The sequence below is a fragment of the Leptinotarsa decemlineata genome, unplaced genomic scaffold (genome assembly GCF_025532065.1).
Source record: "Leptinotarsa decemlineata unplaced genomic scaffold, Ldec_3_MD MMD2_tig00026374_RagTag_RagTag, whole genome shotgun sequence".
Classification (NCBI taxonomy): Eukaryota; Metazoa; Arthropoda; class Insecta; order Coleoptera; family Chrysomelidae; genus Leptinotarsa; species Leptinotarsa decemlineata.
The window spans coordinates 4830486-4856914 of record NW_027412710.1 but is presented as its reverse complement, the minus strand read 5'-3'; the positions used below and the strand labels follow the sequence as shown (position 1 = coordinate 4856914).

At 34.8% G+C, this 26429-nt stretch overlaps 1 protein-coding gene across 1 annotated transcript in view; it reads right to left on the bottom strand.

Moving 5' to 3' along the window:
• The window catches only part of Al (aristaless), a 310346-nt gene that overhangs the window by 39984 nt on the left and 243933 nt on the right, over positions 1 to 26429 (bottom strand). The window contains exon 4 of the mRNA XM_074185431.1: positions 18873 to 18918. Coding sequence (XP_074041532.1) covers positions 18873 to 18918 — 46 coding nt within the window. The remainder of the gene's footprint in view (positions 1 to 18872; positions 18919 to 26429) is intronic.

Genomic DNA, 26429 nt, shown 5'->3' with positions numbered 1-26429 from the left:
ACACATGAAATAAACTCAACTTTTTTTTGTTAAAACTTGCATTCGCTGTAATGACCCAAATTGAGGAACATTCCCCATTCTGTTAGTCATGTCATATGTATATTCAACTGTCAGATTTTACAAATCAAAAGACATTTCTTAGCTAACTGACAGTTCTGTTTTTAACTTTTTTTATATAGATTCACAAATTATGTAAGTTCATATTTGTAAATTCCACTGTTTCTCCCTATTCTGTAATTGAGTTCATCCTGTAGAATAGTGTATGAAATAAATAAATAAAAATAAATAAATAAGTTAATAAATAAATTGTTTATTTCTGACCTGTTATACCTGTTATAAGTGAAAGATCGGCTCGTCTCATCACCGAAAATAAATTTGACATCTTTAAAGTGTTTCGGAGCTGACCATATATTCTCAAACTCAAATTTCCTTCTCCTGATTCTTTATCGTGAATAATTTTTAAACTGTAGAAAACCGTATTTTGACATTATATTGTACTCCAATAATACCACTCATCAGCACATTAGCTTTTTCAACAAAGAAAAGGTGATGTTTATTAAAGTGGTACAATATCTCGGGTGTATCCGTAGAGAAAAACGAAGCAATTACTAGGAAGACGATATCATTAGCGCAGGTAGCTATTGTTGGCTTTTTTCCAATTTAAACCGTGCCACGATCTTTGTCAGTTTTATAAATGAAGAATACAAGCGTGAAATCTGAAGGATCGTTCAAAAATAAGCTGTTCCTCAACTCATTATAATTTTGTTTTGTTAAATTTTTGTCGGTAACTGCTGCAAATACTTTATGGTTCATCGATTATTAATTTATCCGAATCCATGAATTTTAATAGAATTAAACAAAACAATGGCATGGAATAATGACCACAAAATTAGATCGGAGAATTGGTTTTATGTAGTGGAAATATAATGGATCTGCACTTTGAAGAATTAAAGGAGGAAGTTTCAATTTACACCTGCTGCAGTATTTTGTTTCATTTCTGTAGAAAACTTTCAATTTGCTCAAGTTATTTTGGAATTTTCATGATATTCTTGTTTTTCTTGTTACCTTGTTTCTTGTTAGACATTAACTCAAAAGACACGATTTTCCTAGCGAGTCTTTAGAGAGTTACAGTTTGGAGATGCATGTTAACTCATCCACTCGCATTACGCAATATTCAAAATCAACTATTGATTATGTATGTACTAACCTGAATACTGAATCTGTGTTTTGCGAGATATTACCCTCAGGTTTGTCAGACCACGAAGTCATCCACTTTAATGTTGAATTGGACTACAACAATGACAATTGTTCGAAATTCAAATATGGAAGACTGTACTGTGCTACAAATTATAACAGATTCTACGATTTGTGCCTTTCAATAGACTGGAATCAAATTCTACTATATCAAGATCCATTTCTAGAATACTATAGCATGTAATTGTTCACATTCAATAATAGATTTCCAATACAAAAAATTCAAATAAAAAATAATAATGGATAACAAAGGGAATACATTGAAATGTATACATTAGAAACTTCACACCCTCCGCATATTTTTTAAATTATTTCACCTGCTACCGCAGAATGTATAGAAACACCATAAAACTAGCTAAAACTCTTTATTATACTAACAGAATAAACAAAGCAAGCAATAAGTCAAGAGAAACATGGAAGATAATTAATGATCTCAGGGGAAAGGGTAGAAAGCAAAAATTGGACACTACATTATCATCCACCGATTTCAATAACTATTTTTGTATGTTAGGAGAAAAATTAACTGAAAATATTCACATTCCGTATGATCCACTTGATAATTTAATTGATATTGATATAGCAGATAATTTTATTCTATATGACACAAACCTCTCAGAATTGAAAGGAGTCTTCAGGGAGATAAAAAATAAACATACTTCAGGAATTGACGACATCTTGAATATTTTAGAAAATCTACCAGACAATGCTTTATCAGGACTAGTTGACATAATAAATATCTCCTATAAAGAATGAGTTTTTCCAAATTTTCTCAAAACGTCTATTGTTATTTCTCTTCATAAAGGTCTAGATATTGGCATCTCTTCTAACTTCCGACCTATCTCTTCAATAACAACACTTGCAAAGATTATAGAAAAACTAGTCAAGAGAAGACTAGTTGATATTCTCGAGAGAAACCAGATATCAAACAAACGTCAGTTTGGATTCCAAAGTAGAAAAAACACTCATGACATTTTTTCATTATTGTACAGTCTATATAACAAATTAAATGATGGAGAGATTGCAGCTGCTGTGTTCTGTGACATATCGAAAGCGTTTGACTGTGTTAGTCATGATACACTGCTTCGGAAATTACAACAGTATGGTATAAGAGGTGTAAGTCTCAATTGGTTTGAATCTTATTTATCTGAGCGTAGTCAAATTGTTAAAACGACTAATTTTTCTGAGGAAGGAAAAATAAACTGTGGAGTTCCACAAGGCTCAGTCCTAGGTCCACTATTATTTCTTTTGTACATAAATGATCTGACATCTATTGATATTAAAGGAGAGTTCACACTATTCGCTGACGACACTACAATTTTATGGCTTGATCAAAATCCCTCTGAACTTGAAACAGTAATAAATCATGATATTAGCAATATGAAAAGATGGTGTGACGCAAATCTTGTCAGTTTTGACATCTCTAAAATGAACGTACTTTGCTTCAAATGTTCCATCAGCAATTTACAAATTGACAACATCTTTGTTGAGAATAAACCATCAATCAAATTTCTGGGACTATCCATTGACACTGATTTGAAATTTGAAGACCATATCAAGAGTCTCAAATCAAAGTTATCCTCAGGGTCTTATGCTGTGAGGCTGACATCTTATGAGTTGGGATTTGCTGCTGCCAAAGTGACATATCACTCTCTCATAGAATCTCATCTACGATATGGAATTCCTTTCTGGGATGCTTATATTCTGACAACACTGCAATCAATTTTAGTTATACAGAAAAGAGCTGTACGTTTTCTATGTAAAGCAAAACCACGAGATTCTTGCAGACCACTGTTTAAGGAAAAGAAAATCCTCACTGTAATATCTATTTTCATTATTGAAACTACATGTCTCATAGCAAAATATCAAAATCGATTTTCAATCAACACAAACGTCACTCGACAAAGAAACGACTTTAATTTGCCCATTCCAAAATATTCCCTCATTAAAGACTCTTTCATTTATAATGGGTTGAAAATGTTCAGTCACCTACCATCAAATCTGAAATTTGCATGCAATAACGTAAACTTTAGGGAAGTTTCGAAGGATTTTTTTGTGAGAGAGCCTATTATAATTCATCACAGTACTATCAAGATACTTTTTGGTTCGACTTGTGGCTGACTCGTTTTATGTAATTAATATTGAAAACTTTCCAAATAAACTCTTATGGGCTATATGACTATATTTGTGCAAGTGATGTATTGTGCTATGTAAATACTAATTGTTTTTGTTTTTGTTATTTTTTTGTTCTTTGTACATATGTTCAATAACTACCTGAAATTTTATTCAACAACTACCTGCCAATGTATATTATTTTACAGTGTATAGTGTATAACTTGACAAGTAGCGATAGCTGATATGAAAGAATTTGTTTCTCAAATTATTTTAACAAAGCTTTGTCAATAAGATGTTGATCTTCAGACAATAAAGCATATTTTGACTTTGACTTTGACTATTATAGATCTACCTACTGCCTATTTACTCTATCAGAAAACATCATCAGAATAAGTATTATTTCACACGGCGAGCTTCACTTTTCTCGCTCCTATACGGGAGCGTTTTATCACTCCTGCTTACCGCTCACTGACACCGAAAGCTTCTTCAGTTCCTGACTCTTTGAGCTCAGTTTTAGAATAGATCGCACACGAGATATTGTCATATACCATCTCTACCGTCGACACAAACTGCGACAACAGAAACTATCAATAATGTTTTGGATACATCCCATCAACCATGAACGAGGACGGTTGCGAAATCTACGTTGATCACCTTGTAGACTTCCACCCAACTTTTTACGACTTCATTTCGATCCTTACACGTATCGAGACTTTTATCTAAAAGAGAGGGTCGGTTGCAAACACTGATTAATAGCTCCACATCGTAATCTGCCATGATGACTAGTGTGGAACGTCAACTAGGAAAAAGGAGGAGATCCGTTTTCACCCCTCATGTGGAAGCCCCCATGTGGAAGCATTTTGAGAAGACTCCCCGGCTCGAGGTCCAGGAGACGTGACGGCTCCCGCTCTTCGTCTGGAAGCTCCAGTGGACTCATTGCAGTTTGGCGTTAAGAGCCGTTCTCTTGCGTGGAAGAGAACTAAGTTTAGAATCTCGCACCTTGAAAACCGACAACCTCAGTATCGTCCAACGAACTGAAATTGTTTCACTGTGCCAATGCGGCTACTGTAGTAGATATTCCAGAAGATGGTTTACATATACACTTCCACAGCTGCCTGTTCCTCCCATATTCCTTGTGATACTCCCCATAATTCCCCATCAGAATATAAAGAGAAACATTAACAACGTAGTATAAACAATATTGGATCAGAGATACATTCTTCAGTCAAAACTCTTGGGTTTAATGGGTTGGAGAATATTGGAAACACCTGTTTCATGTATAGTATAATCCAATGTTTATCAAACACGAGATGGTTGTTGGAAAATTTAAAAACGGATACATACATGGAAGAAGACTAGTACTTCTAGTACGAAAGGTGCTTCAATCAAAGCGTTCGCAGAAGTTATCAAGGAATTGTGTTCACAGAAGTTTCATCTGATAGAGTAATAAACACTGTCTACTTTAAAAGTCAGCTTCAAAGATTTGCCCCTCGATTCATGAGATTTTTCCATCAAGACGCCCAAGAATTCCTTCGATATCTTTCAGGAGGTTTACATGAGCACCTCAATGGAATTACTGAGAAACCTAAACCGATCTTAAGAAAAATTGAGTGACAGTGAAAAAGCGCAAGAGTCCTGGCTGAGATACATGAACATGAACATCTCTTAGATTGTAGACGATTTCGTTGGTCAATTAAAATCTAATATGGAGTGCACACACTGTGGATTCTCATCAGTAACCTTCGATCCTTTCTGGGATTTGTCTCTCCCTATACCACAAAGAACTGGCCAATTGAGTTTGCACAATGCTTGGATTCCTTCACAAAAGAGGAAACCCTGTATGGAGATGAAAAACCAACTTGTTAGAGGTGCAAGGAAAGAAGAAAATGCACAAAGTCCCTATCGATCCATAAGTTTCCCCGTATTTTAGTAATTAATTTCAAAAGATTCTCTCCAATGGAAAGATTCAGAGGAAAATTGAATATTGACATTGAGTTTTCTTTAGAAGGATTAGATATGAGCAATTATGCAGCAGACAATGTGGCTCTATGTCGTTACAATCTATATGCACTTTCGAATCACAGTGGGACTGCTTACAACGGGCATCAAACAGCATATTGCAGACACCCTTATAGTGGCACGTGGAATTAATTCAACGATTCACACGTGTCCTCAATTTCACCAAAATCGCTTGTGAGTGAGGAAGCATATGTCCTCTTTTATGAACAGGAGGGAACAAAGCAGCACTTTTGAGCGTTTTTTCCTTCTCTCTTTCAATAAGCTTAATTCTGTTAATTGATTTGTATTTCATGATTCTTCTGATTGAAAAAAACAATTTGTTACACTAAAAAAAATTGAAACATATTTGGTGAGTAGAAATCAATCCTCCATTGGAAAGGGTTATGCATTTGGTGATTTTTGGCCAACTCTCTGATGGATTGAATGCGAAATGTAATAACCACTTCGGTTATAGTCCAGTCAATATTTCATATGTGATATACAGCATTCGACTTGCTCAATTCGGTTTGTAACGATGAAACTTAATTTTGAAGCTGCATAAACAATCCTTACGCGGAAAGTTTTAAAAGGTACATATTACATTGATGATTTGGAACCCATACTCAACTATACCAATTTACAATAAAATAAGAAACTTGGTACAGAAATAGAATGGGTGAAAAACCCTTAAAAAAGAGTTGAAAAATATCAAAAATTTCACTTGTAATAAAATCAATGAAATGAAATCGACTATCTCTACCTCAATTTGATTTGTAACTGACAAAACTCAACCCAACCTAAGCAATCCACTGTGGTATGAATAGTAAATATCCAAACTACGTTAATAATTGGGTATAATTACTTTCGGCTTCAACTATAGCGTTTTTCAATAAAATAACTTTTATTAGATCATAAAATTAAGTACCTACACCATAATTAAAAGTTATGCAGCTTTGCATTTTTCACATAACCAGCCCGTATTTTACAGAATTAATGAAATATCAATAAGCGGAATACCTCTTGATTGAGATCCTGTTGTAAAAGAATGATAATACATGCATCCTTAATTACAACATGTATGTAATTATATAGTAACTATCAAGGTGGCCAACTTTATACTTGAAGTAATGAATGAAGTAATGATATTTGAATTGAAGTTCTGAAAAAAATAATCATATTCAATACCGGGTAATATAAGTAACTTGGTCCTTCATATCGGTTTTCTCATGTTACTCAAATAAATGAGTAAAATCTAACTGGGTGTTTGTAAATCAAAACCACTAAGGCGGCAACGTATTGAGAAAATATATTTGAATAGGAAAATGAAACAAATGAAACAAAAATTTAAGATGTATCGATGTATCATAGAGCTACATTTCCAATGTTGTTCAACAATTTTATTCTCACTGAATAAGAATTTAATATAAATTTTACAGATATTACTGAATAGGGCATTGAGAGTTATTTTGAATAAGGATGTATACAATGTGTAAAAGCCAAATGAAATAAATTCATTATTTCGGTTGTTGTACATATTTAAAAAATCCCTAGAAATTTAAATTATAATTTGACATTCTTCAACGTGAAAATGCCACCCCTACTTTCAACCCCCTTCGAATGGCAGGTACAACTTCCAATTTTTCAAATGGGAGATTGAAAGGTCTCTTCTACCTAAACCTAAATTTAATACCTAAATTTAATACATAACGTAATCAAATGTATAGTACGAAAAAGAACTATGGATGTTAACGAAATAGATGTTCAGAATTTTCACTGTGACTGTCTTGGCAATATCCTAATCTCAAATAAAATTGTCTTCCAACATTATTATTTAACATATCAGGCGTGACCGATTTAATCGCAAGCATTATTCGTTCTTTTGAGTCAGTCAAATCTGAAGGTTTAGTTTCGTACACATTGCTCATTACATATCCCCATAAAAAAATCTAATGATGAAAGATCAGGTGATCCCGCTGACCATTCAATCGATCCTCGTCTCCCTATCCACCTATTGGGGAATGTATCGAGGTATTTCCGATCATTAATTTGGTAATGTGGTGGTGCTCCATCCTGCTGAAACCATATCAGATTAACTGTAACTTGAGGGTTTCCTGGCTCAGGAAAAACTTGGAATATCATTTTCAAGTATTGCCAAATAATTATCGCCATTGAAGTTGCCCTTGATGAAAAAGGGACCAATGATTATGGTTTCCTATAACCCCTGCCCTAACATTAACCTTCTGAGGATATTGCGTGTGTTCATCTCTCATCCAGTGAGAATTTTACGTTGACCAGTAGCGGCAATTTTGCCGATTAGATGATATTGTTATCCAACATGTCCATCATTTGCACACAAAAATAAGTTCTTATATCAAAATCGTCTTCCATGCGCTCCTGAGTAGGTATCATTCCATAGGGATGCATTTTATTTTCTTTCAATATGTTTACTATCGATGTATGGCTAACATTGAATGTAAAGGATGCCTGTTTACTCGATGTATATGGGTTTTCCTCAATTTGAGTGCATCACTCATGGCATTGGCAGCTGCTTTTTTTATTTGCTCCACATGACCAAGCTCGTGAAACTGCTTCTCAAGTTTGCTTATTGTTTCTTGAGATATGGGCAATAAATTAGGAAATTTCCCATGATTTGGGAGACATTTCCTTTTGTGTTTGGGTTTTATCTCCGTGACCAAACTGTTATTTTATGCATTTCCGTTAATCTAACCATTTGTCAGACTTGAAGTTAACGAACTTTGAACTACTGACAACTAATGTGGTAACATACAAAACAAGGCGTTTTAAAATAACGTTGCCACGGAAATTATGCACAGTTTTTTAAAGGATACCATCTAAAAACAGCATTGCTATGGTTTTTGCTTACTTTCTCATTATCAATACCTCAATATGAAATGAGTTTTGAGTATATTGCAATAAGTGTATTTTATCGAATTTCGGTAACCACGTGATTTTAATTTATTTTATCTTAATTGTTGCAATAAACTTGAAAGCGATAACATTTGTTAATAGAGAATGAAGAGACCTTTCAAACAATATATCACAAGTCTATATTCCCTATTTAAAAAATTGGGAGTTGTACCTGTCATTCGACGGGAGTTGAAGTTAGGGGTAACATTTTTCCGTTGAAGTATGTCAAATCATAATATAAATTTGACATGGTTCGGGTTTGCGTTAAAATATGTACCTTAACCGAAATAATGACTTTATTCCATCTGGCTTTTACACACTGTTTACGGTAACGTGGATGCATGAGTCTCTTGAAAACTTGAGTGTAAGACGGAAAATATAAATTTCACTAGTTTGGACTTCCATTGTCTACTATATAAAATGATTTGAAATCCCTGAAACAACTAAAAAAGAAGAATTAAAAATGAATAGCTGAAAATAACAATTATATTAACCAAAATAAACCTGAAATGAAATAATAGTGAGTTGGCCATTTTTCGCTTGATGATGGGTTTCCATATGTTGCGTATTTCTACGCTGGCTTGGCTGAATACGTTGTTGGACAACATGTATGCGGCTTCCTTGAATTTTCTCCTAAACCAATGTTCCTCTCTGTGCAAGATCTCAGCTTGGGACCACTCGATGTTGTGTTGATGGGTCCAAACATGGTCTGCTATTCCTGATTTGCTGGTTTCCCCTCGTTGTGTGTGTTTCTTGTGCTCGGCAATGCGAAAATTCAATGGCCTCTTAGTTTCACCAATATAGGATTTTCCGCACTCACAGGGTATCCGGTAATTGCAATTCTTGGAATCGCAGTCCGCGTTTGGTGGCCTGGTTTTCGTGAGGCTGCTACGGATTGTGTTTCCGGATCTGAAGCAGGTTCTGATGTTGTACTTGGATCCAATTCTTCTTATTATTTTCGATGATCCTCTGATGTAGGGAAGTGCAAGCACTGGTTGTGACGGCTTCTCTTCCTTGCGAGGCTCCTGCTGTCTTCTAGCCAAAGTCTTTTCTACCATCGCTTTGGAGTAGTCATTCCGTTGAAGATCATTTTTGATGATGTCTAGTTCCTTCTCGAGACTTTCCTTCGTATTACAGAGCCCAAAAGCACGGTCTAATAGAGTCTTGATGATTCCTCTTTTAGTCGATTGATGGTGGTTGGATTCGTTGTTCAGATACTGTCCCGTATGAGTGGGTTTACGGTATACGGTATACGATAGTGTCGGTCCTCTTCACCAAAACGTCTAAGAATGGTAATTCGTTGTGGATTTTCTTCTCCATTGTGAAATTGATGTAAGGTCTCACGCTGTTGATGTGTTTCAGGAAGGCATCTAGTTCAGTATTCCCATGGTTCCATATTATGAAGGTGTCGTCAACATATCTCAACCAGACTCGAGGTTTCTTGTGGGCTTCTTCAATGGCCAGAGTTTCAAACCACTCCATAATATGTTGGCTATGACTGTTGAAAGTGGCGATCCCATTGGCAGTCCCTCATCTTGTCCTCATTGAAAGATGATCATGGACCAATCTTTGCCAAGATTGAAAGCACGTGCTTCTAGATCCGCCAAGACATGGAGAATACCCACAACAGAAAGTGGGGGAAGATAGTGAGGAAACAATGCCCAAATACAGACCGAAAACAGGACAACTATGAAGCCGCCAACGTCATCAACATGAGTTCCCGCCCGCTCACGGGAATAGAGGAATCCTTGTTGAGAAAAGGCCTAAATTTCGCCATTACGCCAACATTTGTGCCCACTTTGGAGATAATTACTGTAGTGGAATCCACCAGTTTCCTTATTGACCAGACCGAGGCAGAAGAGTTTAGATGGAAAATTAGAGAACAGCTGGATCGAGAACCAGTTCCAACATCTAACATCAGCAATGAAGAACGTAGAGCTCTAAACGGCTTACGTAGAGACAACACCATCAAGATCCTACCTGCAGATAGAAGGAAACGCTACTGTGGTAATGGATACCGTTCTCTACGAACAGAAGATAGAAGAGGTTCTTCAGAAGGGACGATACACAAAGATCGTACGGGACCCTACTGCATCAATCGAAATTGTACCAGTCCAGTCATCACCCGAAGACGATTGTAGATACTAACAATCGAAACGTCGTGAACTAACGTGACTTCGAATCTCTCGACTTTTTATTTTTATTTTTTTTTTTTCATTACTTTATTTTTATTTATTCAATTGTTCTATTTTTACTTGTATTTTATTTCACTATTATTTCATTTCAGGTTTATTTTGGTCAATATAATTGTTATTTTCAGCTATTCATTTTCAATTCTTCTTTTTTAGTTGTTTCAGGGATTTCAAATCATTTTATATAGTAGACAATGGAAGTCCGAACTAGTGAAATTCATCATGAAACATTGTCAATCACCTTCAAACAAACGGAAATATATCTGAATAAGTTCATATGTTTTTATAAATCCGAAAATGATTTGCCTTTTGAACATATTAGAAATAAAATACAGTTCTCAAGTAACATCCATCCATTTAATACAAGAAATTCAACTAATATCGAAATAAAGATATGTTACACAAACAAAATTGTCGAATTTGGGACGACACCAATCCACCTGACGTCCAAAAGCGTCAAATGCCTACTGGAGTAAGGTTTGCAAAATTATAGTAAGTTGTCATTAGAAAGAAGAATTGTGAAAATAAGGTGAAATTTAAAAAAATATCTCCAATTTTTATACAAAATAACATTGAATTCTGAGTAGTGATTTGGCAACCTTATTGAAATTTTAATTCTAATTTCTATTTTATACATGATTCATGTTATTGACCATCTATGATAAACTTATTATAATGATCTGTTTGGATTACGTTATTTGATATTTGTATTTAGTAGCTTTGCAGCTAAATAAACTGACTGATAATATTATTATTTCATGGTACCCTTACAATAACTAAAAGAATATTCTTATTCGACGTGAAATGAATTGCTTAAAAATTATCAGCATCAGGTAAACTCTTCAATAATTGTGTGAAATTTCCTGGTGAATGGAGCACCACTTATCCTTTTTCTGAGTATACATAAGTATCGATAATTAAACATTTTTCTTTTCGAGATTACAAATGATATTTAAGTATATGTATGGAAATACAACATTCTGAGTTGTGAAGGTATCAAACATTATATAGATTCAACTCGGTTGTTATAATTATAATTACAGAGAGAGAAAGAGAGTCTGGATTACAGCATAGATAAGTGGCAAACCAGTGTTTCTCAGGAGTGCTGTTAATATTAATTATTACTTGTACTTATTGAAGGCATTCGAGTTATAATTGAATTGCTGATTTCCTTTTAACTTGCAACGACAAACAGGATCAACCTGCTTTCATAAAGAACTTCAGTGGTATTTACAACTGAGGTAGCATTTCAATTTCATAGCTGGATATTATCTGAACTATACGTGGAATAATGGGAATGTTGAAATTTTGCGGACTGCGGACATTTTTTTATGATGGTAAACAAGTTTCATACATTTTGTGCATCCCCTAAAACTGAACAAAACAATAAAATACAGTAAAACACACGTAATATAGGAGGAGCCTTCAAATATTTGATTTTGAGACCAAAGTAAAGTACTCTTATTTTGAAAAATCTCGGAAAATGTTATTTAGAGAAGTTGTTCAGCATTTAAAAATACATCTAGATCTGAAGTCATGGTCAGTGAAGTGAAGTTTAATTTTTTCATCCATTTTTTTTAAATGGGGACTACAAAAAAAAATTGCAAACAACTCACACCCATCAACCATTGTATTAATTTTCTAGCTTTTACCCGCGGCTTCGCTTCCATTTATGCCATTAAATTAGTGTCTGTACAATAGAAATGAATCAATATAAGAACAATATTTAAATGTTCGGCTGGGATTATCAATTTTTGAAAATTAATACCTAACCTAACATAACCTAACCGAGATTTTGAGATTTTTTGACAAACAGTTTTTTATCTTCCATAAAAAATATTTTTTTTTAAATAAAAAGTATCCTATGTTACTACCGATACCTCCAAGAACATGTGTACAAAATTTCATGATGATCTTTTGAGTAGTTTTTGCGTGAAACCGTAACAAACAAACTTACATTCGCATTTATAATATTAGTAGGGATAGGGATAGTTACCATGTATATGTGTGTGTGCAAACGATATGTGAATATTTATTTTTAGATCTATAGACAAGTTTGATACTTATTGGATTTTTTTCATATTTCCGCAATTGTCTGTCAGTATTTAATTGTATTCGACAATTTTGGAAAAAAAAATCATTGATAACACAGATCTACAAAAAAAAAAAAAAATTGTGTTGTCCTGTATACTTTTGCAAATTTTTATGTTTTTGAGTGCCTAAATCACGAATATATTTATGAAAGTACTGAATGTGCTCTATTTTTTATGATTTTTACGTATCTTGTATTTTTGATAATAATCGGCTTGTTAGTAAAAAAAATTATTTTCTCAGTCATGATTAGGCTTCTGCGCAACTTCTTTGCGCGTAAAAAACATCACGTGATCCCCACTTCTCGGGCTCCTTGCTCTGCAAAACAGCTGAGAACTCAGTTATTTGATAATATTGAAGTACTAACACGGAAATCTGGATAAGTTGTTATATGTTAATATTTTGTTTCAATTGTTGAGTGTCCGTTCTAATATATTTATCTTGTCTTTTTAAACATGAGTTTGCACGAAGGAAGTGCAAATATAGTAGTGATTTATTCTGTTATATTTGTGGTATTTATATATCAAAAAAACAAAAAAGAAATATCACAGACTTTGTTAAGGAAACTTATGCTGAATATTTCGGTTTTAAAATGGACAAATTAGATAAATCATGGGTTCCTAATAAAGTTTGTAAGTCTTGCGTTGAGTCTTTGCGGGTGTGGAAAAAAGGAGAACGTTCTGGATTAGACATTGGTATTCCTATGATCTGGATGGAGCCTAAGAATCATTTCGACGATTGTTACTTTTGCGTAGTAGATGCTAAAGGTTTCAATCGAAATCAAACGTGGAGATATCCAGACTTACAGTCTACAAAATGTCCTGTTTTACACAGTGAAAATCTCCCTCGGCCTATTTATGTTTCAAACGTGATTCGCATGCCCTCAGAAACAATGATGGTGCCAAATTCACAGAAATCGAATCAGTCTACCAGTGGAAGTGAATGGGAGGGTGAAACATCTATGCCAAAGTTGTTTTCTCAAAATGAACTCAGTGATTTAATACGTGATCTAAATTTATCAAAACAAGAATCAGAACTGTTAGCTTCAAGATTGAAAGAAAACAATTTATTGGCACCGACAGTTACAATTACATCTTACAGAACGCGAGAAAGTGAGCTATTACAATTTTTTTATGAAAATGAAGGATTGGTATACTGTAATAATATTGCGAAGCTGCTTCTGGACATGGGTTTGAAACAATACAAACCTACTGAGTGGCGTCTTTTTATTGATAGCTGTAAAGAAGTTTAAAATGCGTCTTACTGCATAATGGAAGTAAATTTGCATCGATTCCAATTGCCCATTCAACAAAACTCAAAGAAGAATATGATAATGTCAAATTAATTTTAGAAAAAATCAATTACTCGGAGCATCAATGGTCGATCTGTGTGGATTTAAAAATGGTTAATTTTTTACTTGGTCAACAAAGTGGATACACGAAATACCCTTGCTTCATTTGTATGTGGGACAGTAGAGCAAAGCAACGTCATTGGGAACAAGATGTTTGGCCTGAAAGAAATTCTTTAACTGTCGACAAAATTATACTTCCACCATTGCATATTAAGTTAGGAATGATAAAGCAATTCGTAAAAGCTTTGGACAAGGAAGGAGATTGTTTTAAATATATTTGTAGAAAATTTCAAAAACTTAGTATGGAAAAGTTGAAAGGTGGAATATTTGATGGTTCTCAAATACGGCAATTGATGAAAGACACTGATTTTATTGAAGTTATGAATGTTCCGGAAAGTAAAGCTTGGGAAATTTTTGTGTTAGTAGTCAAAAATTTCCTAGGTAACCATAAAGCACCAAATTATGAAGAAATTGTACAAAATATGTTGACAAACTTTCAGATTCTAGGAGCTAATATGAGTATCAAGTTACACTATCTTCGCAACCATTTGGATAAATTTCCAGATAATTTAGGAAATTATAGTGAGGAGCAGGGAGAGCGGTTCCACCAGGATCTAAAAGTAATGGAAGAATGATATCAGGGTCGATGGGATTGTCACATGATGGCCGATTACTGCTGGTCTTTAAAAAGAGATTGACCTCTGAAAAATTATAAAAGAAAAGCTCTTAAAAGGCGTTTCATGGAAATATAACATGTTTTCGAAATTCCCCTCTCTATTTACTTCAAAGTATCATATTTTTTTCCGAATAAAACTGAGATTATAAATATATCTGTTATTTTGTTTCTTGTTTTCGAATTTTTGTAATGTAAAATGAAAATAAATATTTAAAAGAAAACGAGAGCAAATCTTATAAAACCGTTGATAATTTCATGAATTGTGAGTATAAATACACCCAAAATCAATCTTATATCTAGGGAAACAAAACCACTGTAGTCCAGTGTAATAAATACTATTCAAAAAAATATTGGTTACCGACACATCGTTTTACCGTTTTTCAATGATTAATTGTCCTTTAGAGACTTCTTCCCATGAAGTGCCCAACTATTGAATGACTTTAATTCCAATGACAATACAAAATCTCCTCGTGATTCTGATTTAATTACCCATCAAAGCATATATATTACCAACGAAAACAAAAAGCAAAAGCAAGCGAGAAATGCATGTATCACGCTCTAAATAAGATGATGTTCATACGATAAGAGTGTAATATCGGCCAATCACAATAACGTTGCGTAGTCTGTAGCATATTCATTTCTATTGATAAAATCAGGTATCGGTGACTGTATTCGATTAAGATGAGTTGTTATATAGTTAAAAGAAATGTGCCTACTCATGCCCTTCACGGTGTTAACCAGTAGTACCAACTATAATTACTTTTCTGTAATTTTATTTTTCGCTTCGTAATTCGTTACATAATTTGATTTCACTGTGGATTCCCAATCTTTGGAAGATAATTTATTTCAATGGAATCTTGATAGCTGTTATTTCTGGTCTCTTGATTACTCTTCAACATCTACTGTTTCCATTTTCGTAATGATGCCAGAAAATTGCAACAGATGGGCTGAAAAGTACCGGGCCTGAGAAAGAAAAGGTTTTTTTTTTCAAAATTGGTTTTATTCAACAACGTAACCTTCATCAAGAGCTACACAATCATTCTAGCGCCGCTCTAACATTTCAATACCACTTTCGTAGGACAATTTATCTTTTGCCTCAAAATAGGCCTTAATTTCAGCAAAAACCTCTTCATTTAAACGAAATTTCTGACCGGTGCACATTTGTTTGAGCTCTGCGAAGAGCCAGTAGTCGCTGGGAGCCAAATCTGGTGAATTCGGTGGATGTGGGGGCCATTCGAAGTTCAATTCATGTAGTTTTGCCATTGTTTCGATTGAATTGTGACACGCCGCGTTGTCTTTATGAAACAAATTTTTTTCTATACCATATGCGGTCGTTTCTTTGCAATTTTGGCTTTCAAACGCTCCAATAACGCTATATAATAGTCATTGTTGACGGTATTCCCTTCCTCAAGGTAGTCGATGAATATTACACCACGCAAGTCCCAAAATACCGAAGCCATAACTTTTCCAGCCGATTGTTGTGCTTTCGAGCGCTTTGAATGAAGTTCACCAGGTTGTTCTCCACACAGATGACAATCGTTTTGATTCCGGAGTGAAGTGATGGATTTATCTTTCATCCATTGTCAAATATCTACACGAAAGTTCCGGTTTGTTATGTTTGAACATGGCCAAACACTGCTCAGAATTATTAAACATTCTTCTTTTTGGTCAACACTGAGCTCGCGCGGTACTTATTTCTAACAGAGCTTTCTCATACTCAAATGATCATGCAATATGAAGCCAATACGTTCTTTTGATATCTTTACAATGTCAGCTAACTCACACAACTTCACTATTTGATCATTCAAAACGATTTTGAGGATTTTTGGACGTGCACTGCGTTCTACATCATCGGTGTCTCTACGACTATGTCTGAAGTCAGCAAACCAACGTTCAATTGGAGCGGAGTCCTTATAACCCTTTTCAAGCCATTACTTCTCTTGAACGATATTTTTTACAGCAAGAAGCACTGTAGAATTAAAACACCAAATTGTTTTTGATCCATTGATTTGAAAATAACAAAAGTAGTGTTACTCTTAGCACAATAACTCACAAACTTATGAGTAGAATATCATGAAATTTCAACAGCTCTGTTTTGATGGTTAGTACTAACTGAAAAAGCAATGGGCAACGAGATTAGCGCCATCTATATGTTAGGCCCAAGACTTTTAAGCCCATGTAGTATTCAGTTTAGATTGAAAAGCATATATTTTTAGAAGAGAATAATTTTTGGGGAAAAAAAGGTTTTGACTTTCAGTTCTCCATCTTTATACAAAAAAAAATGTCATCTCGAAACAGCTAGGTTAATATTATCATATAAATACGAAAGAAAAATACCTTTGAAACAAATACTTCTATATGAACACTGGCCCATAAGAAAAACACCTTTCTTTATTCAGTTTGTATTCCAACAATCGTAATGGAATCGAATCAGATATCATTCTCAGGATTCCTACACAATATACTAAATGAAAGAAGTAAAATTTCTTTCTTTTATATATAAGACTTCAATATTTTTTTTGTATAAAGATGAAGATGAAGAAGTAGAAAGCCAATGTTTTAATGTCGTTCTTTCCCGAAAATCAATAACTCCTTAAAATATACTCCTCTCAATTGAAATATCAGTTTTTCGAAATGTATCACTGAGAAGAATGAATCTGACAATAAGCTTCTTTTCGGAATTTGTTTTGGAAATCATAATGAAGAAAAGATAATTGGAACTTTCTATGTTTTTTATCACTTTTATTTGTAACTAACATTACTGCAGTTTGGTCCAATAAGGACATTTTCAAACTTATACATTAAACTAACATTACTTCTTGTATAACACCCCTGTAAGTAATAATACAGGTACTAAGCTTGATTGAGTACCTGAATTTTGCAGCATACTGTTTCATCCAGACAGTCATAAATTGGCGGCCTACAATTCAATGCTGCACAGAGCATTCTCACTGCCATTGTCTACTAATAATCTAGCTAAGAAAATTGATATAATTACACATATATGCCATGATAATGGGTTCGATCGTTTTGCGTGCGTCTTAGATCGTTTTTTTTGTGTTTTCGATCGTTATACCTTGCTTCTGTTAGTTGAATTTCCGGTGAAATGAAAATCTCTTTGTTCATCTACATGAAACTGTGTGTTTTATCAACTACACATTCTGGAGATGACTAGAAGGACTCATTATTTTCATAATTTTTGTAGAACTGGCGTAAGTTCCATTTTTTGTTGTTGTCAAGCTGATTAAGAGGGGCCTGAGAAAATATAGCAGAAGAAGAACAGGCTTCTATAAATTTCAATAACCCACTCGCAACTTTGATAGTTTGGAACACCGACGAAAGGTTGGAGATTTGTCTCTCTTCTATAGATACTTTCACGGATAGTGTTTAAGTGACTTGGCACATTTGATTCCACCAAGAGCGGTACATATCAGAAATACGCGACGGTCTGTGGCTGCTCATCGTTTTGAGGTTCAACTCAGTACACCTCGAACTTCACTGTTCAAGAACTCTTTCATTTGGAGAACGGCGTTAAAGTGGAAAAAACTTCACTGTTCAAGAACTCTTTCATTTTATGTGGAATTAACTTCCAAATAGATTCAATCTCCAGCCTTAAGGATATTTCTGTACTGCTTGTGTTTTGTTTTAAAAAAAATAGATCACGAATTATATCATTATTCATTTTCTCGAATTCGGTTCAGAATTGAAACCTAAACTTGACCAATTTTGAGTACCTCGTTGAATCTACTTAGAGAAAAGATTGTTAATTTTTCCGTAGTGTAAATTGATGAATCGAATGCATTCCAGTGCACATTTTTTAGAGAAAGAACTAAAAATTAAAATCAAGTTGTCCTTAGCGAAATGAAAAAGATATATTTCAATTATTTCAAGTAACTGATGATAGTCATCTGAAATATCGCTCCTCGTTCTCTGCCGTAAAAATTATAATTATTTTGTTTATTACTCAGATTTGTACTGTTATTTAATTAAATATGAGTAATCAAATTAACTCAAACCTCTTTATTGCTTTAACTGTGCACATGCTTCTCAATTATGGCAAATTATCTGATGCTGCTGCATTCATATTAATTGGAAGGTAATTATTTTAGAATCCTTTTACGCAGGAATCCGATAAATCTATCTTATTTTATATGATATGAAACAGTTACCATTTTTTCCTTTGAGCAAAATTTATAAACGCAACGTAATAACCTACACATCTCAAGAGCTTGATGTTAAACGATTAGAGTTAGTGGATTAGGAATCTTACCTGTATTCTCGCTTCCGTTAATCCTATTTTCATTGCTAGCTCCTCTCTGGAACAAAGAAAAAAATATTGAGGAAAATAAAAAACTGAGTATAACTTTTGTATCTCATTAAAACCTTGAAATGATTTTTTCAATATTGAATGTTTTATAAATTTCGAGTTGTTTTATGATCTGTTTTTTGATGATAATATGGTTTGATCAATACCAGAACATTAGAGAATTACCCAATAATTTATAATATATCTAGAGATGCACCATCGCAGAAATATCCTTAAGACGTTTTGAAAGTGGTGCTCCTGCAAAAGCGGCCACTCATGTCGGAGTTAAATTGGTGGGTTTCAAAAAATGTTTGGACCGAGGTGTCCTCGGTCCAAAAAGGGGAAAAATATTAGTGTAGGGTATATGCTTTTATGTCTATGTAGTGTAGATGAATTCATTCCCTTAACCTACTGTAAGCTGGCGATCTAGCTATATCTAAGGTGAAGTATAACTTCAAAACAACAACGTCTCAAGTATTGAAGAGATATCCTCATTTCTTTCTTGGGGAGCCTGGGTGCATTACAGTCCCCTTAGAATTGAAACATTTGTGCTGTAGGTGTAATATAATTTATATCTTATGGACATTTTGGCATTGTTTACAACACAATTATAAAAGTAATTTTTCCCACATTTGACACTTTGTGGCCTCAGGAGCTCAAGGCTTCCTGCCAGTACTGTAGGGGCAGTCCTATAATAACGGTTGATAAAATTCATAAACTGATAGATAAATCAGAGGATTTGTTGACAAGTTTGTAACCAACTGAGAAAGGTGTAGATGTTAGGGAAACGAAATATAAACTTTTTAAGTGGATGACCTGGGGGCTTTTTGTTATGTACACTACTAGTAGTTGTGAATTTGGATACAAGTTTCCTCAAATATTTTCTACAGATAGGACGACTCGGAAAACGTTCATTGAAAATTCTTTCGGTCTCGTGAAAGTTATGCGTCGCACCGTAAATAAAAATCGCCTCAATTTTTTCTTCCAATGGACGAGAATTGATCATTTTAGAGATTGTTGACGTGGTACCTTTGTACTAGTAAAATCGAAAACTAAATGGGACAATTCTAACTGAACAATGATGTTCATTGTTGTACTGACATTTTTTTGTCGTTTTTATAAACAAAAAATAACTCAGCAAACCTTATTGGGTTGTTGGAATTACTATATGCCAGATAAAAAGGAATATTTCTAGAAATATCGATACACAACACAACAAAAAAATATTTTTTGAATGTTTCCTACACTAAATAAGTCAATTTCTACTAATTTTGGGGCGATAAAAACGAAAATAACAATGAAAAATTTTTATTAGCTCTATTTTTATACACAGTACTTAATCTTAAAGAGTAGTTATACTATACGTGAAAAGTGAAAGTACATAAAACAATATTGTTATGTTTCTTTTAGAATATTTTAAGTACAAAATTAATAAAAAAAAACATTATTCTTAGTGTTTTGACAAATAAAAGAAGTTTGTACCACCAAATTTCAATTAAGTCCATCCGATTCATTGTAAGATCGCTGTCGTTTAGCTTGTCTTTTATAAAACACTTCTGGAGCATCCCTACACACAGACCAGCAGTAGTCTGCAAGCATTGCTTCATTCCAACGGCCCTGATATCTCTGTTCCATTAAGGCAATGTCTTGATGGAATCTTTCTCCATGTTCGTCACTCACAGCTCCACAGTTTTGTGGGAAGAAATTAAGATGAGAGTGAAGAAAATGAATTTTTAAGGACATGTTGCATCCAAGTTGGTGGTAAGCTTGAAGAAGCTCTTTAACCAATGCTGTGAAGTTATCATCTCTTTTGTTACCTAAAAACCCATGTACAACCCCCTTAAAGGCTTCCCAGGCTCTTTTTTCATTTTCTGTTAAAATCATGTCAAAAGCAGGATCATTTACGATTTCACGGATTTGAGGCCCAATAAAGATGCCTTCCTTGACTTTAGCATCACTCAACCTGGGAAACTTTGCTCTCAAGTACTTAAAAGCTTGTCCTTCCTGGTCCATGGCCTTCATCCCAACTTAATATGTAATGGAGGAAGGAGAACATCCTTAGGATCTATAAGAGGCTCGTAAACTACATTTTTCTCATTAGGGTTTAGGTCTCGTGTAGGCCACTTCATTTTTTTATAGTGAGATTTTCTATCCCGACTGTCCCACAGACACAAAAAACAACAGTACTTGGTGAACCCTAATTGCATTCCTAGGAGTATAGCAATGACTTTCAGATCACCACAGATGTGCCACTTGTGTTGTTCATATTTGATTGATTGGAGAAGTGTTTTCATATTTATATACGTTTCCTTCATGTGAACTGCATGACCTATAGGAATAGAGGGTAGCTGATTTCCATTATGCAGAAGTACAGCTTTCAAGCTTAGTTTTGAAGAGTCTATAAACAGTCTCCATTCAGATGGAGTGTGATCCAAATTCAAGCAGTCCATCAAACCATTAACATCAGAACAAACTACGAGGTTTTCTTTTTTCTCAAAAAAAGGAAGCAAATCTTTTTGACGCTGTCTGTACTGAGATATTTTCACATCATGTTTTAGAAAATTCCACTGTTGTAGTCTTGATCCTAACAGCTCAGCCTTTTCCTTAATTCTGTGCGGATCACTAGACCTATCGCTTACCTCAAAATCAGGGTCATAGGATGTAGAAGGATGGGTTGCTCCTTCTAAACAGTCTTCATCAGCTTGCTCTAAAATTTCATAGTTTTGGGGTGGAGAAGGGACTGGCAAATTGTCTGAGTGTGGTACAGGCCGAAGAGCAGATGGGAGATTAGGGTATTTAACCGTTCCTCTTTTCTTCATAGATAAACCTTGCTTAATGGGAGGAGTTAAGCAGAAATAACAGTCGTCTGTATGATTGGTAGGCTCACGCCAAACCATAGGTACTGCAAAAGCCATTGCCCGGTTTTTATTTTTCAGCCACTCTCGCAATATGACGGAACAAGAATTACAACATATATGAGGAGCTCATGATTTATCTTGGTCCCCAACTTTCACACCAAAATAATGTTCATAGGCTGTCTTAACGATAGGTGTCATTTTACGTTTCTGAGCCTTAAATGTTATTTCACCACATATATAGCAAAAGCTATCGACAGAATTCACACACTTTCGAGGCATTTCAGAGCAGCACTTAAATTAATTTAAAAATCAACTTCACACGATAATTTCAATAGCAACCACGTGCGTACAATTGACAAACTCACATAGGTTATGTTTACTACTTAAGAACAGCTGATGAGAGGGGTGTTATGTAAACAAACATGTGTAATGATACTATATCTTGAGCTAATATATAATTTTTATGGTCACTTTCGGTTTTAACACGTGGAAATACATTAAAATCATCTAATTTCAACCCCGAAACAAAGCATTTGTCAGGAACTTCAAAAATATGTGTCACAAGAACACCCTTTCCATTTAATTGTTTTCCCCAGATAGCGCCCAGCCCCCGTCTTGAAAGTTTCATTTGATAATTTCAATACAAAATAAAGTATTCATGCATTAATTTCATTATCCCAAATTTCAATTTTTTGAGTTGAACCGTTCAAAAAAACGGGGAAGGAAATTAAAGAAATCCACTGCACTCGTGCTGAGCCGGGGCTGGTTACTAGTATTCCATACATCTCAAACAGTGATATACAAAACTGAAACACCAAAAGAGTTTTATTTATTCTAGTAAAGCCTAAAACTTCAATCATATACTGGTGAGCAATGCCTTCAAAATCAGGTGTAGAGCAGGCAATATTGACCAAATAAGCCCAGCCCGGTAATAAGTAGCAGAAAGAGTTATTGTGACCTGCCGTCGATACATCTAGTTTTTCTGTGGCGGTGGGCTAATTGCCTAATATAAGGACTCTTACAATGTCGCTCCGCGCCAGCCGAACAAATTGCAGACATCTCGGAATGTTTGTCACGGCCAATTCGATTACTTTATCTGTTTTATCTACAGTTGCGGAACCTAAACACGGTCTCCACATTTCACTTAGAGATAATGATATGGATTTCGTCTGTGGTTTGAGACTTTCCGACTATTAGTTGGGATTTTTAGGCTACACCTGATGCATCCGGGTTGTACAAAAACTCTTATAAAACTTTTCTTTTCGCTCACTTTCCCTGCTACAATTCATATTTGGAGTGAGATCAAAAAGACACTTGAATGTGAATAAGTGCCGAGTCATTTTGGGCGGGGAATGATTTTCAGAAAGTCATTTAATTAGTACTGCTGAAAATTGAGTATCACTCAAGGCCATGCCCAGATTTTTGTTTCGGAAGGGGGTCTCAATAAAAAAGACCTGCTAATTCAAATTTAATTAAGTACCATACATCCCTCCACTGAAAAAACTGTACTAAAATATTGGTTTTTGAAACTAAAAAACCTCAAATTTCCATTTCAGTGAATTCACAATACAAAATCAAGCCTTCTAGACTTTTTATGGGTAAATTCTATCATAAACATCATCAGTTGAGATGATGACATCTCTGTGAATTGTCATTAGGGCCAACCCGGTTAGCCTCTCTTGCCCACAGGAATTCCGTAGGTAGGTTTTTAGGCGCCTAAGAGTGAAAAACGTCCTTTACGGGGTGGTAACTGGTAAAGTCGACAAAATGTTCAACAACTTATAAATGTTGGGGCACAATGGCCTGTTCCAAGAAGGCTTGTCCGAAGGGCTTCTGCCCTTCGGACCGGCTATAGTTGAAATTCGCCTTGTACCCCTCGTCTAGTTCCACCAGGTCCTCGTACATCACTAGGTCCTCTATTGGGTATGCCGTTTCCTTCTCGGTACTGTTGGTATAACAGTGTACATAGCAGCAATCACTTTCTTCTGGTCAATCAATCGCGATGCTTCTGTACTGATGTCAACCGTGGAAGCTTGATCTCTTCATTGACATTGGCCAATAAATCCTTTGCTTCAGTAAATGAATTTGAATTTTTTTTTCAATATTGGAGATCGAATATCTTTAAAGTTCGATATCACGTTCTCAATATGGTCGACAGCTGTTATTAAGTCACAAAGAGGTGACTGCAGGACTTTATATACTGTTAATGTTGCTGCAAATACCTTCGCTAAAGAACAGAGCTATACCACGAATTCGCTGGCAAGAGCAGATCTCGGAAAAGAAGAAGCTTTGGTTGAGGTGTCCATATCTCCATCCGGATCTGAGCTGAATCGTTTCAAAATCTCAAAAATAGATTTAAAAATTTGTTTCAATTTTAATAAGCCGTTGTGTTTTTTCACCCACCACGTTTTACACATTGGTGTGGCCTTAATGCGTGCCTGAAGGAAGTTTGTTTGCTTTGGAGATACTCTCAAATTTCCGATTGCTTTCACAGTTTCTATACAATTTCTTACAGGAGGTATACTACAAAAATGACAAAGGGCCAAGTTTAAAGAATGAGAGTTGCAATGGACAAACAGAGCTCGGAAATATGCTTTCCGTATTGTTGCTTAAACGCCATTGAAAGCGCCTTTCATCACAGCTGCACCATCATACCCCTGTCCCACCATATTGTTGTAGTCAATGCCAAAATTTTTCAGGAACGCTATGATCGTGACAGCCAATGGTTGTGCATTTGTATTATCGACCTTTACAAATCCGAGAAAACCTTCTTTCACCACATAACAAGTTTCGATCTTTTTTGTGTATCTTACAAATAGTGAAAGTTGTTCGTGTCCCGAAATATCAGCAATCCCGTCTGCTGAAACATCTTCGATTCATTTAAACATTTTATAATTCCCTTCTGAAATTTTTTCCCACACACTGATATCAGATAATTTTGGAGCAGTTTTTTCGCTGCGTTTGAGCAATTTTGTATCACCACATTTCATTCCCATTCTTAAGATGGCTCTGAAATTACTGTCTTTTGTGTTTGTCTCCTCATCAGTCACAGAAACAGGGCCAGAATCGTTTGTTCCTCTCATAGCCAGTTTTTGACGCCCACTTATAGTTTCCACAATTGATTGTTTTATCCCTGAGTCAATAACGTTCCTGATTTGTTATTGGTTCTGCATAGTTTTCAAAAAGTTGAAGCTTCGTGATGGTTTTGCTTCGATTGATGGGATTCACTATTTCAATTGGCTATATGCATGCCTATTTGACGCCTTGAATCAGTTACTAATTTGTAGAAACAGAATTGTCTGAAGTTGATATCCTCTTTTTTCAGAGCATTTTTCATCCCCTAACAGTATTACTTCTTAAATATGTATTTCAGATGACTTCACCATAAAAGTTCGTGTAGAGTCTTTCATTAAGCGCTTTCTATTTTTGAATTCAAATAAAACAAAGTGTGTGTGAGATATCACCGAAATTTTTTATTCGTTTGAAAGACCTGTTGATTCCATTATGTGTGGAATATAACATCGTCCAAATGTTCGCCACGGCTTCTCTGAGTGAAACGCATCCGAAACGCCCAATTTTCCATGATTCTGGTGCATAAATCAGGCTGAATTTGACCGATGGCATGGGTTATGTTGGTTTTGAAGGCAGCTGTGGTTTATGACTTAATCTCATACACCTGTGACTTAATAAAACCCACCAAGAAAAAATCTAGCGAGGTGGAATCGCACGATCTCGGTGGCCAGTTCACATCATGTCCAAGTAAGATGACCATGCCCAAGTTGAGAAAAATTGATACTCTACAATTGGGTATACAGGATAAATGAGCTGTTTCCAATAAAAGCAGAAACAAATGCCAAAATTCCAAGATTTTTCGACCATCGTTACCAAAAAAGAGTGAATTCCAAAGGTCATATTATTATATTTATCATAAAACCTATTCTTGTACACGATCATTACAAAGTACTTAGTGATACTTTGCTTTTTTTGACGAGTGTATTATATTTAAAATTCAATCAAGTATAGTTCAAGTTAACGATGAAGCTTCTGATAATTCCTCTTCCATATTCTCTGTTTCACTATTACTGGAAAATTATTTTTACGCCTGATGCTTTCTTTCAATTTTCCCCAAATCAACTCGATGGGATTGAAAACACAAAAATAGGGATGAAGTTTAGCTCTATTACCTTCTTATCAAATTCAAAAAAATTATTTTTACGCCTGATGCTTTGTTTCAATTTTCTCCACATCAACTCGATGGGATTGAAAACACAAAAATAGGGGTGACGTCTCAGTATGGTGTGTCCATACTTTTCAGCATATACTTTTTCAAATGTTTTTGTTATACAAATTGTTATTCATTAAAAAACTTTGAATTTCATCTATTCTCGAATTTTAATTCGCTACTTTAATGAGCTGTCGCGAATGATAGGAGGCGTTGTCAAGAACTGCTACACTATTCACATCCAAATTTTGGATCGAAAATATTAGCTTCCATGTTCTTATGATAGTCAACATTGCAGTCCTAAAGTTTTTCTCCAAATAATTTCAAAGAATTCGGAACCCATCCTTTATTTCCTCCGCAATGCACAATGATTAGTCGCGATCCTTTGTTTGCAGGCATGTTAGGCGTATACATTTTCGAACCATCAGTCCACCCTTTCGT